Here is a 19,546-nt window from a genome sequence, read left to right as displayed (position 1 = left end):
TCCGACGGACAAAAAGAATTTACAGGCCCTGTTCTGAATTGTCGATATAGCACTAAACGATTTAGTACCCCAAATACCACTACCATAAAGAAGAACTGGCTCTACCATTGATGTATACAGTTTAGTGTAAACCTTATATGTCATTCCACCTAACATAGACGCCTTTGTCTATAACTGTGATAACTGATTACAAACTATTTCATTTAATTTGGAACACAGCATGTTATTTCAAAATAGCCAATGGCAATTTTTGTTTTCATATCTTGATTACGAAACAATGAAATTAGAAGGCATATTCAAGCAACATGATTGGACGAGAAGTTGTAAGTATGTGCTAAATGAATTGTTACGGTGTATGAAAAATGCAGGTCACTTTGTAAGTAATTTATTGTATCAACTTAATTAGTTTATGAAAGGGGGATGCTATGGTTTTTTTTCATAACATTTCTATCGTGGAAAAGCAGATTATTTTTTCAACAATTTTTAACGACCTATTCAGAATAATTGTTTTTTCTCTTTTGTCTGGCAATACAATTTTTTTTAACTGAGTTTCAGAGTTAAATATTATCCCCACCCCTTTATAAAGTACGTGGTTGCTATTAAATAAATAAAAAGTTCAGAACTGTAACGAAGAGAGCACGAAATTATGATGCATGTACCAATACAGTGTGAATCAATAATATTTTCAAAATTCTACACACGAATGTGTAAAATCTGGCTTGTTTTAAAAGGGTTATGAAAAAAATTTGCATTATCAAATTCATCTCACATAATGTCCCTTTATTGTAGCGATAAATTAACCAAACTTCAAATTATTTGATTCGAAAGTTGAAATGTGCGCCAACGACAATTTTTGGTATTTCATCTAATAAACGGAGAACAGGATTGTTTCTGCCTTAAACGATGGAAAATTTAAAAGTAAAGCCCCAATTGGCAACAACACACGATAACTATCAAATGAATTAAATGTTTAAGTCAATTATAGTTTGCATTCTAATCAGGGGAAATAATGACCTTACACAGGTCATTATTCCATGCCTTGTAGCAAATTTCATTGAAACTTGATATCGTCCGGGTTGATTCTTCAAAAAGAAAGACCTATTGTTTTAAAAAGAAAATAACTCCATATGGGTATATAAATACAATGAAGTTAAAGGACAGTAAATATTCCGTTTGATTCATTTACTACAACATTTTATCGAGTACTATGACAAGACTATGATACATAAAAGGGCAAAATTTAATATTTATTTTTCTCTTATTACGCGTATTTGTTTATCTTGAGTGTGTTTTTGTTTGTGTTTACTTTAAAGTGATATCATGTCTTGTCGGGATCAAAACAAATACACATATAGGTACAAGTACATGTAGCTTAGCGTTATCAATTTCCAAAGTAGCAATAAAATGTGTTTCTAAAATGGCTGTACCGAGAGTTAAAGATTTTGAAACAACTTTGAAAAGAGTTGAAAATTACATTTCACCTAAGAATTATACGGATGTGAATTTGCACGGAAGGTAAGAAATCTCTGTCAGGTCAAACAAGACGATTTTAAATATAAACTGTCTGTCCTAGATATCTTAAATATCTACATATAATATAAAAGCAAGAATGTATCGATTCATAACATAAAACTCCTATGCGCCCTTGACAAAACCATAGCAAAGAAACAGCGCTTTTATTAATGTTCCTCATCTTAAAGAAACATTGAGGCCTTCAACACGGAGCAAATTGGCAACCCCAGTCAATCAAGACTATCTGCATTGAAAAACACACTCAGCTTTGGGGTGTTATAAACAATTTCAAAATATAACTGTATTTGCATATTTATATGCAAACAATAGCGTTGTGCAAAGTTACTAAAGGATATATAATGCCAAGATGGATGTCTAGAAAAATTGAGGACAAAGTACCATGCACAATCTTACTGACACAATTCAATTATTTAAGTTATTGTTGAAGCTAAGTGCGTTCTTTTAGGACGTGTTATGGAATTTCTTTCTGGTTTGTTATAATCTGTTTTCTTTTTCTTATTATATATAGGATATACGAAGACGTAATTCCTTTAGATGTAATACAGCATTATGGACCTGCAGATCGAATAACATTTAATGATCTCGAAAACAAAATTTTTGATGATGTAAAAATTGGAGACGTATTTAGACCGTTGTATGTATGATTGATTATTCGCTTAATTCCATTTTCAGAACATGCTTACAATTTCATGGCCTTATAAGATTTAATGGCAATGTTAACAAGATTGCTATGGCCAAACCGCTGACTTTCGAAGAAGGTTGACAAGCGGTATAAACAAATCGGGAAATGACCAATATGTAAGCAAAATCAGAAATACTACAATATTAAGTAATTAGCTGAAGTGATCTAAACTGGTATATTTCAGCGCTAGCCAAATCAAATATGTTCTGTACAAACACAACATGCATGAAGTAAAAAAAAAACTACGCCGTCACTCAGTATCATATCTTCTAAGGACAAAACATTTAGATAAAAAAACTTATACCCCACAGTTACTGACGAGGCTTCTGACCTTAGATAGGTATGTTCGTTCGATCTCTAATGTAAAAAAACTAAACAGACCTAAAATAAAAAATGTAATAATTTGCAATGAAGTTGTTGTTTAGTGTAACTGTAGCTGGTAAATATCCTGAAAAGAGTTCAAAGATTATACAAAAAATTAAAAGCTGCATTAAACATACAATTGAAAAGCAAATGATTTAATTACAAAAAAAAAGGTGAATTCTGATCGAATTCAAAATCATATATTATTAATTTAATTTTCTGCAACTGAAAGTATGTTGTTTTCGCGCTTAATAAATTTTCATTTAATAACATCACGTTATTTTAATGGAATGCGAAGATGGTCAATTCACTGGTTCAAGCTCAATATCACCTTACCATCTAAATGGATCGGGAAAGAAGTCAGACTACGGTGGAATTCAGGATCAGAAGTCATGATTTGGAAAAATGGAATACCTGTTCAGGTAAAAAATTGCAAATAATATCTTTTCGTAGCTTCGCTTTTGCGCCAATTTGAAATTCATTTGCGCCACAATTCATATTTCATTTGCGCCAAAATAATACATTTCATTTGCCCCAATGATACAGGTAAAAGTATAAACAATAGATCTATATCGCGAAAGACTGTTAATAATATTACAACATAGTTTTGACAGCACAATATAAGAGATTCGCCATAAATTGCATTTACCAATAAAACCAAAATGAAAACATAAAACACTGTTTATAATATAGTTTGTTTAAATGCTGAGATTGTACATTTTGCTTGTCTAAACCGTGGTTGACTATATCATTCAATGTTTAATAATGGTTTTGCTGTACACATCTGTTGTGATTCTGGATTTTCAACTTATTTTTGGTTAATCTATACAATTTGTCTCAGTTTTTCAATAATTTAGAATCCCCAAGGGTGACTGGGGAATAGAAATATGGTCAGTCGGTGTTCTTCCGACCGGCAGTGAAACCCTTTTCAAAGTGGGGCGTCAGATTGGCTGTGTGGGATGTACAAGTACGCAGCCACGTCCGGTTAGAATGGGGACGTCAAATCCGATGTCTCGTGTAGAAAGAGTACCACGCCCTCTGCACGTTAAGAACCCTTGCAACAACTCTATGAAGGGTCCGTAGGTGGCCGTCCCTATCCAATATACCCTCATTTTTCAGTGCCAGTCCAAATTTCCCCGACTTTTATCCGGGACGGCCTATGTTGTCCTTAAGGGGCATATTCCCATTGACGCTTTTCGAAAATACATTATTAGCTAAAACTATGAAACCAAGGGTAATGATATCGGGGGCCAATGACCTTGACAAAGTTTATAAGGTCAAAAGTAAAGGACACGTCGTAGATAGTGAACTTTGTATTTATGACCCTGTTGTCAAGGTCATTGGTCCCCGATTTCATTACCCTTGGTTTTATGTGTTTTAAAGCTTTTCAATGCACTCTAATTCTATTCAAATGTACAGATTATATCAAAAGGAATGACCTTTCAATTGTTTACGAACAATTGACATTTTAATTCATTATAGATTTGTATATGTTCTATTTTAGGGACTGTCTGGTGTTCCAAAGGTATACATTCGGACTGATTATATTATTTCCAAGTGTTTATCAGAAACTGAGCTAACGTAAGCGAAAATTGAAACATTTCAAGATACTAGTTATCAAAATCTTTTGTTCAAATAATGAATTTTGACAGATGTTGGCTATCACTGTCCAGGTATTAATGGTTGTAATCAATAAAACCTCCAAAACGATGGTGTGTGATTGCATTGAAATACTGTAACAGTAAATATGAAGTATAGTAGCTGATAGCATTGTATACAAAACATTACACTAGCTTGAGCTGGTTGTCATTACAATGCTATAAAATTTCATTCGTCGATGGTACATGTATTAACCATTTTGTTTTCTCGTGAATCTCTATTGTTTACAGCTTTAATGCCATTATTTTTTGATAAGGTGCAATTTTGGGTTTGATTTGATTTGATATATGTTTGCATTTTTGCATTGTCTTCGTATTTGTTTTCACACAGCGAAATTCTTAATATTGAAATGATTGAGTACTTACAAACTTAAATAATGTAAATCCAAAAAATGTTCATACACTCGAGTGTCAACCGATGAATTTGTTTGATATACTTACAGTATACTTCGAATGAGCTGTTCGACAAGACTTTTTATCATGCTTTACTTAATAATTAAAACAACTCTATAGGTTTTCCTTTAGATCTGGAATCTGTTTTAATCGATTAGGAAAAAACAGTACGATCGAATAGTGCACATCTGATTCTAAACATGAAGCATAAAGACGCCATTTTGTTCACATTCAGGCATACGATATTCTTAGAGATGGAGCTTACTGGCTTGAAAGGTGATGGCTGTGGTGAACAAATCAATCCTCCAGATTTTAACAAAACGTTCAAGATTAACATGGCGGAAATTACAGTTTTCAACCGAGATATTTATAATCTTGTTCAAGATCTTGAAATAATAATAGGCATGGCTAAGGTAATGCTTACGGAAAATTTTCAAACATTTTCTCTTTCCTTTTTAGTATAAATTTTGTAAACATTGTGCGTGAAACTTATAAAAAAACAAAAGAAGTAAAACAAAAGATCAGAATATCTAAAGAAATTTAAGCAAATAAGGACACGAAAGGTAGCCAAAGGATACGATTTTCTCGACTTATATTTCTTAGATTTCTAATATTGGTTTCATTGTAACGTTCTAGTTAACTAAAACATTAACATTAACAACTCGACCGAAGAGAAAAAACAGCTCAAGGCCACCAATGGGTCTTCAACACAGCGAGAAATTCCCGCACCCGGAGGCAGGCTTTAGCTGGCCCCTAAATAAAAATGTATACTAGTTCAGAGAAAATATACGTCACATTAAACTCCGAAACATACAAATGAACCGAACAATGTTTTACGGAAAGTCTTATATATGTAATGAAGTATTTTAATTTTCCTGTTCTTATGACTTGGTCCAATGAAAACTTTAGATAATAAAATATCATTTGTTTGATTTAACTTGTTTACGTTCTAGCATTTGCCGAGGCAGAATCAGAGAGTATATCAAGCTTTATTTACAGCTAATCATGCTGTCAATATTTGTTCTGATCGGAAGGAAGATTCTGTAAAGACGTAAGTAAGACCACCCTTTCAACTTTAAGTATTCAAGGCGTGCATTACTGAGTGATACTTGGACCCAGCACGTATCCAGGTCTCTCCCTCTCTTAAAGGTATCATAATATTTTGAAGCCTGGTTGCAGACTTTTCATGTATTTCATGTAATTCGTCCCATGTTCATGAACCATCAAGACTCATTTTGTAGATGTCGATTGAGGGGGTGTATAGATGGGGTTTATAAAATAGAGAATAAAGGGCAAAAGGTGCAGGATAAAGGACAAAAATAGTTGGATATTTAGATAAAGATATATAATATTATACCGAAATGATGAATCCCCACCAAGACCTTCATAGGGTATTTCAAATCTCGTCTTTAAACGTTTCTAGTGGCAGTCCATAGTTCGTGTATGTTTTACACTTTTTGGACAAAATTTAATAGCATATTTCATGCAAGTTTCAGATTCAGCTTAAATATATTATATGGTCTCAGTCTGTAAACATTAACTACAGAAACGTCAAAAGCAAACCTGTTTTTTCAAAAGTGATGATTTTCTAAACATTGTTTAACATTTCACAGTGGTATAATACGTTAACTTTGTTTAAACCTGTTTATTTACTTTTGACCTTAATCATTTATCCCTTATAATTTTTATTAACTATGTATTTGCATTCAGGTATCACAGATCGAATTTATTCGTTCATTGTGTGTTAATTTACGTTTTTTTGATTGAGTTAAGCCTTTCTTTAAGTGTCTTTCTATGTTGTGATGTTATACTATTGTTTCAGAAAAGGGAGAAGGTTTGGTACCATTAAAACGTTTAATCCCGCTGCAAATGTTTGCACCTGTCCTAAGTCAGGAATCTGATGTACAGTAGTTGTCGTCTGTTTATGTAGTTCATACGTGTTTCTCGTTTCTCGTTTTTATATAGATTAGACCGTTGGTTTTCCCGTTTGAATGGTTTTACACTAGTAATTTTTGGGGCCCTTTATAGCTTGCTGTTCGGTGTGAGCCAATGCTCCGTGTTGAAGGCCGTACCTTGACCTATAATGGTTTACTTTTATAAATTGTTACTTGGATGGAGAGTTGTTTCATTGGCACTCATACCACATCTTCCTATATCTATGATTATCATATGAAGTAAAGACTCGAACAATAACACTTGAAAACAATTCTTTGTAGTTCCATTTTAATTTCAAAATAAATATAAAAATGCACTTTATTAAATGTATTGCGGAATTTTCTCGCTGTGTTGAAGACCCATTGGTGGACTTCGGCTGTTTTCTGCTCTTTGGTCGGGTTGTTGTCTCTTTGACACATTCCCCATTTCCCTTCTCAATTTTATTAAATGAAGATTTATGCAAATCAATGGAATTAACAGCATTATTTGCAAAACTTGGTACTGTTTCTTCGTCATTTTTTTACAAGAAAGATACTTGTGAAAAACACTTACCAGGCACAACTGAAGAATTTTATATCGGTTTAGAAAGAATTTATCTCCATAACTGCATACAAAAATAAGGAGATGTGGCATGATTGCCAATAAGACAACTATCCACCAAAGTTCAAAAGAAGTGGATGTAAGCATTTATAGGAAACTGTACGGCCTTCAACAATTAGAAAAACCCAAACCGTATAGTCGGCTATAGAAGGCCCCGCATGTACATTATTTGCAAAGGAGGAACAGATGATTCAAAATGGATGACTAAAGACCTTCGGAACCTGAATTAGCAACAACAATTAGCTATTACTTTTTCTAGCCACGTGTTTTCTTTTAGGGCATTACAGGTAACAAAAGCGTTTCTAGCTGAAAAGAATGGCGGATCTCAACATACAATCCATGCGATGGGTCACTGTCATATAGACTGTGGTAAGACTATATTGTTGTAGTAAGAGATAAAAGATAACAAGGAGGCAATAAAAAATCCTAAGTCCAATAAAAAACAGATACCATTGTGTCAAACGCACCCTCTACAGTACATGGGGTGGCTGTTGATTTCCTTGTCTTCCGGCCTGTTTAGACGCCTATGTTAAAAAAGGGTCACTATGGCTAATTATCCTGTGCTTCACTCGCAGGGTAAATATAAGGAAGTCAATGATGGAAATTGGTGTTAATTTTCAACATGTTTACTTACATCATCAAAATTGCAAATTTTAAATAATTTTGAAAACATTTGATTTGGAGAACACAAGATACTAGCCCACTAAAACGTATAGTAAGTTCATAGAGAATATATAATGCTAGAGCCAGGAAAAACCAGAACCACTATATCTATTTTCGGTCAACATCCAGACTAGCATCACAAATAATTCATTCAATTTAATGTTCTTCAGCGTACTATACGTAATGTAGTCAAAATAATTGTTTTTGTTTGTTAGATGTGCTGTCTAATTTACGTATACCCCTTATCTCCTTTTATTCTTTTGTATAAGGAGACCAGTATGTCTCAAAACATATTTGTGAGTTTAATTTTTATAAATTCGCACATATTTTTAGGCGATACGGCGAATAGAACAGTTGCTTTGAATAATTATATCGTTTTATCTCAAGACACAGTATATTTTTGAAAGTGATTTTATAAATCCGGGAGTATTTTTTTTTTGTTACATGCTACATAGTGATTAATGTTTTATTTTTGATCAGATATAATAGATTTATTTATATCTATCATATTTAATATTCTCAGCATGGCTATGGAGATACGATTGCACAATTAGGAAATGTGCTAGAAGTTGGAGTTCAACTTTGTTGTTGATGGAACAATATCCAGATGTCACTTTTACGTGTTCCCAGGTCAGACAGGCAGTTCTTTTATAAATCATGACTGAAACTAGTTGTGGTTATACGTCAATGAAACAGCAACACACTACTTAAATACACCATAGTCTTGTCTGCTATCATATAAAACCATATAGAACTATTTCTTTATTTATGTATTTATTCGTCTATATATATTTTTTTATATTCAATTTCAAACAGAAACATTTTAGTAATTTTTATTACTTGAATTGCTCAACTCTAATGTATATTATAAGAAAAAAATTACAGATATCCTGCTCGGCCATATATTATTTATGCTAAAATATTATATTTAAATATTGACTTATTCTGTTTTGTCATCTAGGTCATTGCACGCAATGTACTGTGTGTAGTTTTGAGCAATAACTTGTCTAATATTTGCTCTTAAAAGGCGCAACAGCACCAGTGGGTAAAAGACAAATATCCTCAGCTATACAAGAAAATACGCGAAGCCATAAAATCCGGCAAATTTATACCAGTAGGTGGCAGTTGGGTTGAAATGGATGGAAATTTACCAAGCGGGGAATCATTCGCAAGACAATTTCTGTATGGGCAACGATTCTATCAAGAGGAATTTGGTCGTAAATGTACTGAGGTGAGATACCATACAATTTATTCAGGCAGAACTTGTTTAGATTTTTGTGCTAGATACAGATTGCTGTAACCTTGAATGATTTTTTTGTGTATAATTTATATGTTTGTGTTACTTTCTAGTAAAAAGGTTATCTCAAATATTCTGTTTTTCTTAAATTTCTGATATGTTTTCTCCATGTAGGATCACTACCGATATCTCAATATATACATTAAATGAATGACACAAGATAGAATATAATTATTTTTTTCTAAAAATATTTTATGCTTTGTAGTTTTGGCTTCCTGATACCTTTGGCTATACTGCACAGCTACCACAGATGGTAAAATCAGCTGGCATGACTAGGTTTGTCACCCAGAAGCTTTCTTGGAATGCAGTAAATAAATTTCCAGTAAGTGTCAAATTTTGAAAGTGATGAAAATAATACGGAATAAATTTCGTACGTCCGAAGCGTTTTTCTTGACATAACCAACGCTTAAACATAAACATGTGAAAGACACAGCTATGTAAATACTTAGAAACATAAGGAGCTATAAGACTAAAAGGGACCTAAAAGAATGACCACATGCACGTTAGGTCAACTTAAACTGAGGGACTTAGAAACTTAGTTTTTAATCATTTTAAATTTTTCAACGGCGTTTTTTTTTTTACTTATGTTATAAATAATGTCAGTTTTGAAGCACTGATTACTAAGCTGGTGATACCGTTAGTGACTTACAGTCTACAAGCAATACCTATATATTGTGTTTATGAAAAATTTCATATGAGAAGCGGGATAACATACAACTGTACCTTTATTTTATAGGAATATTTGTTATTATATATCAAGAAATGTTTAATAAAAGAAGTGCAATAAGCCTATTCAATTTCAGAAATTGTGTTGCATTACGTGCAAATCATCGCTGTAAGCACTCCAAGTTGCCCAGACGTCATTTACGCGGATGTTGAGATTGCCCTATGCAATTTACGATGATGAAAGATTCTGAAATTGAACATTAAATACTAAGATGACCTTAAAAAATAGCAAAACATGTCCATTTCATATATATGAACAACAACAAAAATAATACTGAAAACTTACTGGTACAAACTAAAGGAAATATACTCATCATAGATAGCAGGCATAACAAATTTTTACGCTAGACGCGCGTTTCGTTTACAAAAGACTCATCAGTAACGCTCGAATCAAAAAAGTAAAAAAGGTCAAATAAAGTACGAAATATTGGTAAATCATGTATTTTGTAAAGCCGGCTAGTCCTATATGTTGTCATTTTCAGTTGTTTTAATGTATTGTTACAGACTTGTCAACATTATATAGTTTCACAGATATCGAATGTATTATTTGTAAAACAATATTATCAGATTGGGTGGTAGTGTCGACTTATGAAGGTCTTTTAAGTCTGTTTTTTTCGATAGATATGTCAAGAATTTAAAAAAATATATTTCAAGAAAAACGTAGACATTGATAATGGCTTAATACTATTTTTTACTCTTCAGCATCACACATTTATATGGGAAGGTATTGATGGCACAGAGATACTGTCACATTTTCCCCCTGGTAACAATTACCATATGCTTGGCCATGTGCACGAGGTAGGTACACCAGTCTTTAATAGAAATACGCAGAGATCAAATATATTGTACGCAATTTAAAACAAAATCTAAAACACCGATGCACATGATACAGGAACAGAATTAACCTCGGATATGTTAAATATAAAATAAGAAGATGTAGTATGATTGTCAATAAGAAAACTCTCCACCAAAGACCGAATGACATAGAAGTTAACAACTACAGTTTTCCTAATTCTTTGTCAATCTAAAAAAAAACACATTAAAATAAAAAAAAATACACGTGTTTTTTAAACTCATAGAATATATTGCACATGCTCAGTAATTAAATTTGATCATTTATCAACGTAACTATGATTTGCTAATTTCAATATGTATTTTGTAATGTACAGCCATCTAAAATTCCTTATCAATATTTGAGGAATAAACACTATCTTAAATGAAACTGAATGTAAGACGATTTTTCAAGATTCTTTTAATTCAGAGCTTTTTCTGTTTCAAGCTTATTTTACATGTATATATTTTTGTAGGTTGTGATGACAGTGAACAACTTTGAGGACAAAGGTCGATCTAACTCATCTATGTATCTCTATGGATACGGTGATGGGGGAGGTGGTATCACGTTAGTAAATCAATAATGAAATATTGTTGCAAGCTATACATTAAAAGCACACAACTAATTTAGATCAGAAATTTAGGAATGTCTTTAACTTGCATATGTACTCTTTACTAATCTACAGATTTATCAATTATACCTCTGCAAGCTTTTTTGGTTTTTTGTTTTTTGTTGTTTTTTTTTTGTGGGGGGGGGGGGTCATATAGGCATCACTCTGTCCGTCCTTCCATACGTGTGTCTATCGGTCTGTCAGTCTGTATATATATCCATGTGCATTGTTAGTGCAACTCATAACGGGTTGGTGGATAATTGAAGCTTTACAAAGTTGTACATGTACATTTGGTCTACCTGATGATGGGCTTAAATGAATATAATATATGTCCTTCATTTTAAAAGGAAGATAATCGAACCTACCAGCTTCCTGAAATATTGCAATATGTGGCAATAGTATTTCGGGGGTGGGTATCCTTTCATGAGCTCACTCGCAGTTCTAGTTGTTTTAATGTGTTTTTCTTAATACTTACTGCTGGATATGACTTGGGGATCGTATGACAGATGATACATGTAGGTATTTGTTTACCCTACTAACGCAATTGGTCTCTGCGTAAGTGGATTGCAAGCGATTCCAACCGTTTTACTTCCTTGTCTGACTGTTTTACTTGGACATATAAACTGACGTCGGTATAACCCTTGACAATATAAAATTTCTATTTAAGGATTTATTTGTTTAAACTTTGTTCAGTATGACCGTTGGAATAAGAGAAATTTTGTCAAGAATACACTATATTGAAACAAATACTTCTATTTTTCACTACACCAAGTTTATCCAGATCGGCGTGTGGAAAATCCGAATTGTTATGCTTTCTCAATGCTCTTCAACTTTGTACTTTATTTGGCCTTTTAACTTTTGTATACGAAAGTGACTGTAGTCTTTTGTACACGAAACGCGTCTGGCGAACAAAATTATAAGCCTGGTATCCTTGATCAGTTTTTTTACCCAAAGGCTGAGCTAAATTATGTGAAATTTTAATTTTCAGTGAAAATCAGATTGAAAGAATTCACAGAATGAGTGATGTTGATGGCCTTCCAAGGTATACATAATTTAGGTATTTGAGATTAAAATAATTAATGACAGTTTTCGTAATCATTGATCGGTATCGTAGTAATAGAAAAGTGTTTTAGCTTGCCTCTGTGAGTTAATGTTTGTAAAGCAACTATTTTACAGCTGATGAGACCATGACTGAGATTCAAATTAAATTTTTCACACTTTTTGTATATAGAACATGTACACATATATTTTGTCCAAAGCGTTCATTCCAACTCATGTAGTTTTTTTATGAAATTAAAGATGATTAAGATTTTATAATTTCTTTAATACTTCGAAACTTCAGATAAAAATGTACGCTTTGGATAAAGTATATGTGTACTTGTTTTAATATGAATGTTAACATATCTATTACACAGTATTTTGATTTTTTTTTAAACAAATGGATTTTTTCACACTTTCATACTTGGTAGGAATATTTCTGATTATGTGTATCGCCATTTTGATATATTAACATCTTATGGTGGTATTGTATTTGTTACTCACAGGGTCAAAAGCATAAAGATGTCAAATCCTACTGGAATTTCAATATTGAAGAGTATATATCATGTACCTCAAACATTTAACAACAATTGTATATATTTTTCATAAAATCAAAAGATGGTTAAGCGCTAAATGTTGCTGTTGAGACATTTTGACCAAAAATTACAAAATGGAACAATGTTTATCTAAAGGATTTGATACATTTACGTGTATCGTTAGGCATTCATAACCTTGTTACATGTGTCTGTTTAAAATGTGCCATAATATTCCTAGAAGCTCAAAGTACACACATAGAGCGATGATATCGTGAAATTAAGTAAAGAATGAAAGACTTTTTGAAAATGGCTCTGGTATGACATAAATTCAGGGGAGATTTGCTATACCATACTTTGGTGAAGAACATTTATGTGGAAAGTGGACTCTATGCACATATATATGCCAAGTGTATCATTCTATAAGTAAATAAAAAAGACGCAAACGCATTCATAGACTTAGCTAACTAAAATTTAATGTAAACCTCACATAAAATTATACATAAATTATAAAAAATATAAATAAAAAATTGAAATGAAATATTCAGATGATTTTTATATAATCTAAACACGGTACTTTTGCATGCATTCTTTGTGGTTGAAAACTCTTTGAAGTCCCCACTCCTTTAAATTATAACAGGATGGTAATGTCTTCACCTGCCAAATATTTTGAATATGTTGAACAAAATGAAAAGGACAACTTATGTCGATGGACAGGAGAATTGTTTTTGGAGTTTCATCAAGGCACATACACATCACAAGCTAAGGTATATACATGATATAAGTCGAATATTTACATTTTGAAAGTCTTACGGTTATTTTTTGTATACCTATATTACATTTTAGTTTACCTTATTATTTCAAATTCCTTCTCCAGAGTTCAATTACTTTGAAAAAAACTACTCGGTCTAATATTTGGTTATTTAATAATGCTGTTACTGTATTCATGTACATGTATGAATTTGTGTTGCCGTGTGCGTCATTCTAGATTTGACTTTATATTCTACATATATAAACCTGTCGGTCATACAATACTATAGATATCGCATTTTAGGCTTCATTCACAGTATATTATGTATCTCCCACTACTGGTGATGTTTGCTGTAAAACAGCATCCACAAAAATACCGAACTCCAATGTAAATTCATAAATGGAGGTCTATAAAAACTGACAAAATCAAACGTTAGACTTTATCAACCAATGGAACGTATGGAAACAACTGTCATATTCCAGACTCGGTACAGACATTTTCCGAGAAAACAAATGGTAGGTTGAACCTGGTTTTATAGCTTACTAAACCTCCCACGTGTATGACAGTTGCTGTACTTGCGTTATATTGACAAAAATCTAGCTTTTAATACTACAGCCTTTTTAAAATGTGTTCTGTTTTGTACTGTAAATTTTCTTATTCATCAATATGCTCATATCTAAATCGTGTAAATAGATATAAGATGTGGTATGAGTGTCAATAAGAAAGGCTTTTTTTGTTGTCGTTGCTAATTTGCTTACAGGAAATAATTATTTTTCCATTACCTATGATTTGTCTAGTTTGTGTAATTTCAGACGAAATTGGCAAACCGTAGATGTGAACAGTTGTTGCATGATGTGGAATTTTTGTCCTGCATTTCGCTGTTAGAAAGTTCTACTTTTAGATACCCCAAGGAAAAACTGAACAGCATTTGGAAAAATGTATTGTTAAATCAGTTCCATGATGTTCTGCCTGGTAGTTCCATTCAAGCAGTAAGTACATTTGCAAACTATTTTTTCTCAAATAAAACATTTCAAAATTTTAAAACTATGTTCAGTCATGAAATTCAAGCAAAATAAAAAAATAACATGACAGAAAGACGAGATTAATATAAATACAATCAAATTACAACATTTTTAGTCTTCGTTCAGTGATCACAAATAACTACAAAATTAAAGGTGATCTTAGCGAGGAGAAATCGAAACAGATATAATGGGTGTTCTAATGTTATTTTTACGAAAGCTGCTGAAGCAAGTTGTAAACGCATGTATTGTAATATGTTGTTGTATTGGATGCTATAGCGTAGACTGGCGAGTACTGTCCCTTGATCTGATACCTATGCCCATATTTGAGAGATTAATCAGTCTAGCTGTAGCATTCAAATTTCAATTGAATTGTTGAAATACGTCGAAAAGTGTAATCTAGTGATGCATATTCCTGGATAGCTAATTGGTAAATGTCTTACCCTATGCCATCACCAAATTTATAAACAATCAGTGCATGTATATTCTCTTATGCATTTTAAACGTAGTTTTGATAGTGGAGGAAGAGCCAAAAATCATTTGTCACATAAATGTGTACAAAGAAAGGATTTTTTAAAACATCAAACAAATCCATTTGTTTAGTTGAATTTTCATAGCACACAATGACATGTTGCATATACTTCAATAAGACATCACTATGATCAAAAACATTAAAAAAAATTGTAAATGTAAAATCGGAATAAATGTAAACACAAGACACAACTTGATAATTATTTCGTTTTTTTTTAATTACATATAGTCTCATAATTCCTATAAGATAATGGTGTTTCTTTGTGTTTCAAAATATCAAATTTAAAACATAAATATTTAGTTCTGAAACAAAATGCTCATGATTTGTACGTACTGGTTATAGGAAACTACAAAATAATTGTATATAAATGACTCTGTGGTTTTTGTTGTGTGATTCATTTTTTCATGTCGGGGCCTTTTATTATATTTTTTTATTCATTGTTGAAGGCGAACCTTGACCTACAGCTGATTACATCTACGTCATTTGGTTTCCAGTGGATGGTTGTCTCGGTGACAATCATAATCAATCTTCTTTTTTTTATACAAGTTAACTTTGCTGTCACATAATTAATCATGGTAAAATATGATTTTATTAAAATTACTTTAATGTATCTTCCATTACCACATTATATGCCAAATTATCATTTTAGGTATACGACGATGCAATGAAGATTTACAAAGGTATATTTATTAAAATACTCTACTTTTGTAGTCACAAAACAAGCCTTAAACATATTTTGTAAAATCATGAAATAAATAAATTACCCTTGTTGCTCTTTTCACATTCACACACGCACACACACTATTTTCAGACTAACATTGAAGGTAAGTTGAATTCTTTATGATTTACGAATAATTAATCGTTATTTTGTTTTTGAAATGACTTCCAAAGTAATCAACTGTAAAAAAAAAATGGTAAAAATTGATAAGGGCAATTGGTTAATGACTGTCCCATTTCTTGCTATAACGACAACCAAGGGCATGATCATGGAACCAAAAAAGCAACTTATATGCTAACTGATTTAAGATAGTCAGCTTGTGGTATCCAAGCTTGACTAAAGTCATAAAGTATTATTAATCTCACAAGGTTGGTGCAAGCAAATTTTAATGTTGTCGACCAACCTATTGCTCCAACACTAAGAATAGAATATAGAATGGACACTTGCAGGGAATGTGTAAAAGAGGCAACAACCCGACCAAAGAGCAGAACAATTCCCAAGACCACCACTGGGTCTTCAGCGCATTGTTTTATTGTGTGTCTTTCTATGTTGTGATGTTACACTATTGTTTCAAATAAGGGTGAAGGTTTGGTGCCATTAAAACGTTTAAACCCGCTACATTTGTTTGCACCTGTCCAAAGTCAGGAATCTGATGTTCAGTAGTTGTCGTTTGTTGATGTGGTTCATAAGTGTTTCTCGTTTCTCGTTTTTTATATAGATTAGACTGTTGGTTTTCCCGTTTGAATGGTTTTACGCTAGTAATTTTTGGGGTCCTTTATAGCTTGCTGTTCGGTGTGAGCCCAGGCTGCGTGTTGAAGACCGTACTTTGACCTATAATGGTTTACCTTTATAAATTTTGACTTGGATGGAGAGTTTTCTCATTGGCACTCATACCACATCTTCTTATATCTATTGACAATGTCATGGCAAAAAACCAAAAACAACCAAAAGACAAACAACCGTAAAACAAACACAACACAGAAAACTAAAGACTGAGCAACACGAACCCCACCAAAAGGTGATCTCATGTGCTACAAAAGGGTAATCAGATCCTGGTCCACTAGTGACACTGTGTGCACGTGGCAATATTTCAATATATAATAAAAACCTAGAACTTTCTTAGCTTAACTCTATTGTTGTAACAACTTAGTTATATTACAAAAACGAATGAAATAAGTACAAGTGTATTTTTTTTTCAATTGTACAAGCACTGCCTGCTAAAATTATAACATACATGTAGTTATCGGGTCGGTAAAAAACAGTGGTTGAGCTTTAAATTCGGAGTAGTAGGCAACATTTAAACTAAAAAAAATGTTCATTTTAATGTCATGACATCTAACCTGTTAATCATTAATTGTTTTTCAGAATCGATAGAAAATCTTAATTGGTTAAAAGTCGACGTTATAAAACATATTGAAAAGGTTCGTGTTGTTTTTATATTTCTAAAAGTGGGAAAAATACGCATACGGGAAATAAATGATTAAAACGTTTTGTTAATTCTGAGCATCATATTTACCAGAAAATTAAAGATTAACGAAACAAACCATATTTTCTTCTTGCTTTATTGCATATTAGCCTAGTCAATTTAGCTCTAAAGTCGCCCAACCTGCAACTAATTGCAACACAAGGTTTTTTTAGTGCAAATTATAATATAGACTTGTACTAACAACATACTAAAACTATACATTGATATAATTTGCGGAAAAGGTTATTTTGGGGTGAAATATGTGGTTTTTAGAGAAAAAATGCTGAAAACTGGAAAAGAAGAAAAAATGTTATTTATGGTTACATTTTTAGACCTAAAGCTTGTTGAAGACAGGAAACCTTATCTTAATAGAGTATTATGTAGTCCTCTAGTTATTATTATTCATATTGAAGTAATTTTGAGGTGAAATGAGTGATATTTAGTGAAAAAAACGCTAAAACTGGAAACGTAGAAAATCTCCGTTGTTAATGGTTAATATTTTTGAAATTTGATCTATATAGAAAAAGAACATACTATTTTATGTTTTATTTGTGAAGTCCTTTAGTTATCAATATTAATATTTGGGTAATTTTGGTTTGATATATGTTTTAAGACCGAAAACCCGGAAAACTGGAAATGAAGATATCTCGGTTATTGATGGTTAAAACTTTCAAATTGGAATCTTGACAGAAAATAGAGAATACTATCCGATGTTTATCTTAAGAAGCCCTATAGTTATTAGTATTTAAAAAATTGTAATTTTTGTGTAAAATGTGATTTGTAGAGAAAAATTGTGTGAAAAAATGGAAATAAAAAACTCGATTATTCATGGTTAAAACTTTTAACATAGGATCTTTATAGACAGACTATATTATCTTATGTTTATCGCATATGTATTCCTCTTGTTATCGATATCAATAATAATCAATTTGTTGTGTGAAATATTTTGTTTTAGACACTAACTACAAAACAAGAATATATCCATAGTACACGGATGCCCCGCCCGCACTATCATTTGCTATGTTCAGTGGACTGTGAAATTGGGTCAAAACTCTAATTTGGCATTCAAATTAGAAAGATCTTATCATAGGGAACATTTGTACTAAGTTTCAAAATGAATGGACTTCAACTTCATCAAAAAATTCCTTGACCAAAACTTTAACAAAAAACTTTAATCTGAAGCAGGACAGACGGACGTACGAACAGACGCACAGAGAGAAAAACATAATGCCCCTAAGTGAGGGGCATATAAAATGAAAATTTTAAAATCTTGGTTATTTCTTGTTTGATTTTTAAAAACGAAAAAATGGAGAATGGAAACAGGAAATGTGTCAAAGAGAAAACAAGGCCACTAATGGGTCTTTAACATAGCAAGTAAATCCGGCACACGGAGGTGGGCTCTGACCCCTTAATTATTTGGTACTCTAGATCAGCAAAATGGACACCACCCTAAACTCCAGTACATACAAATGAACCAAAATTATCACACACAAAAACACACACACAAGACAAACAAAGGCTAGAGGTTTCTGACTTGGGATAGGTGCAATAATGTGGCAGGGGTAAAACATGTTGTTTGAGAACTCAACCATCTCCTAGTTTCTCTAGACAATATAGAATAAACAAACACACAGTAAAACTCAGTTTTAAATATGTGCATTTCGTGGAAGTTTGAAATTTTATCTTATATTTCGGTTATGTATTTATAGTAATTATACGTGTAGGTATAATAAACAAAAAATTCGTAAGGGTTCCGCGGAACCCAGTGTCTCGCCTACATTTGCTGTTAATCGCAGGCTCAACAAAAATAAGGAGAAAAATTAATAAAATATATTCCTCTCTATACTATCTTTTGATTGTAAGTAGCTTCTGTCCAAGTTTGGTAAAAATCCAGGATAGTTTATGATTCTAAAAAATGTTTTAAAAACTTAAACTGCAGAATGTATGTAATGTTAACTGGAAGAAAAACTAAGTCCATTTATAAGTAAAATACGGAAAAAATTGAACAAGATTTTAACAAAATTTCCTTCTAGATACTAGCTTTTGATCATGAACAAGCTTCTGTCCATGTTTGGTACAAATCCAAGATAGTTTAAGAAAGTTATTAAAATTTCAAAAACTTTAACCACAGAGTGAATGTAATGTAAACTGGCAGAAAAACTAAGTCCATTTATAAGTAAAATACGGAAAAAATGGAT

General features: G+C 32.2%; 1 protein-coding gene across 1 annotated transcript in view; it reads left to right on the top strand.

The window, feature by feature from the left end:
• The first annotated feature begins 4,883 nt into the window (after positions 1-4,883).
• LOC127728971 (alpha-mannosidase 2C1-like) overlaps positions 4,884-19,546 on the top strand; it is a 30,885-nt gene continuing 16,222 nt past the window's right edge. Inside the window, exons 1-13 of the mRNA XM_052236551.1 lie at positions 4,884-5,042; positions 5,583-5,680; positions 7,442-7,533; positions 8,351-8,457; positions 8,855-9,058; positions 9,330-9,446; positions 10,553-10,648; positions 11,158-11,249; positions 12,281-12,334; positions 13,504-13,630; positions 14,427-14,603; positions 15,815-15,845; positions 17,249-17,304. Of these exons, the coding sequence (XP_052092511.1) occupies positions 4,884-5,042; positions 5,583-5,680; positions 7,442-7,533; positions 8,351-8,457; positions 8,855-9,058; positions 9,330-9,446; positions 10,553-10,648; positions 11,158-11,249; positions 12,281-12,334; positions 13,504-13,630; positions 14,427-14,603; positions 15,815-15,845; positions 17,249-17,304 (1,410 nt within the window). The remainder of the gene's footprint in view (positions 5,043-5,582; positions 5,681-7,441; positions 7,534-8,350; positions 8,458-8,854; positions 9,059-9,329; positions 9,447-10,552; positions 10,649-11,157; positions 11,250-12,280; positions 12,335-13,503; positions 13,631-14,426; positions 14,604-15,814; positions 15,846-17,248; positions 17,305-19,546) is intronic.

The sequence above is a fragment of the Mytilus californianus genome, unplaced genomic scaffold (assembly GCF_021869535.1).
Source record: "Mytilus californianus isolate M0D057914Y unplaced genomic scaffold, xbMytCali1.0.p SCAF_2, whole genome shotgun sequence".
Taxonomy (NCBI): Eukaryota; Metazoa; Mollusca; class Bivalvia; order Mytilida; family Mytilidae; genus Mytilus; species Mytilus californianus.
The sequence above is the reverse complement of the archived record's forward strand: the minus strand, read 5'-3'. Positions and strand labels throughout refer to the sequence as shown.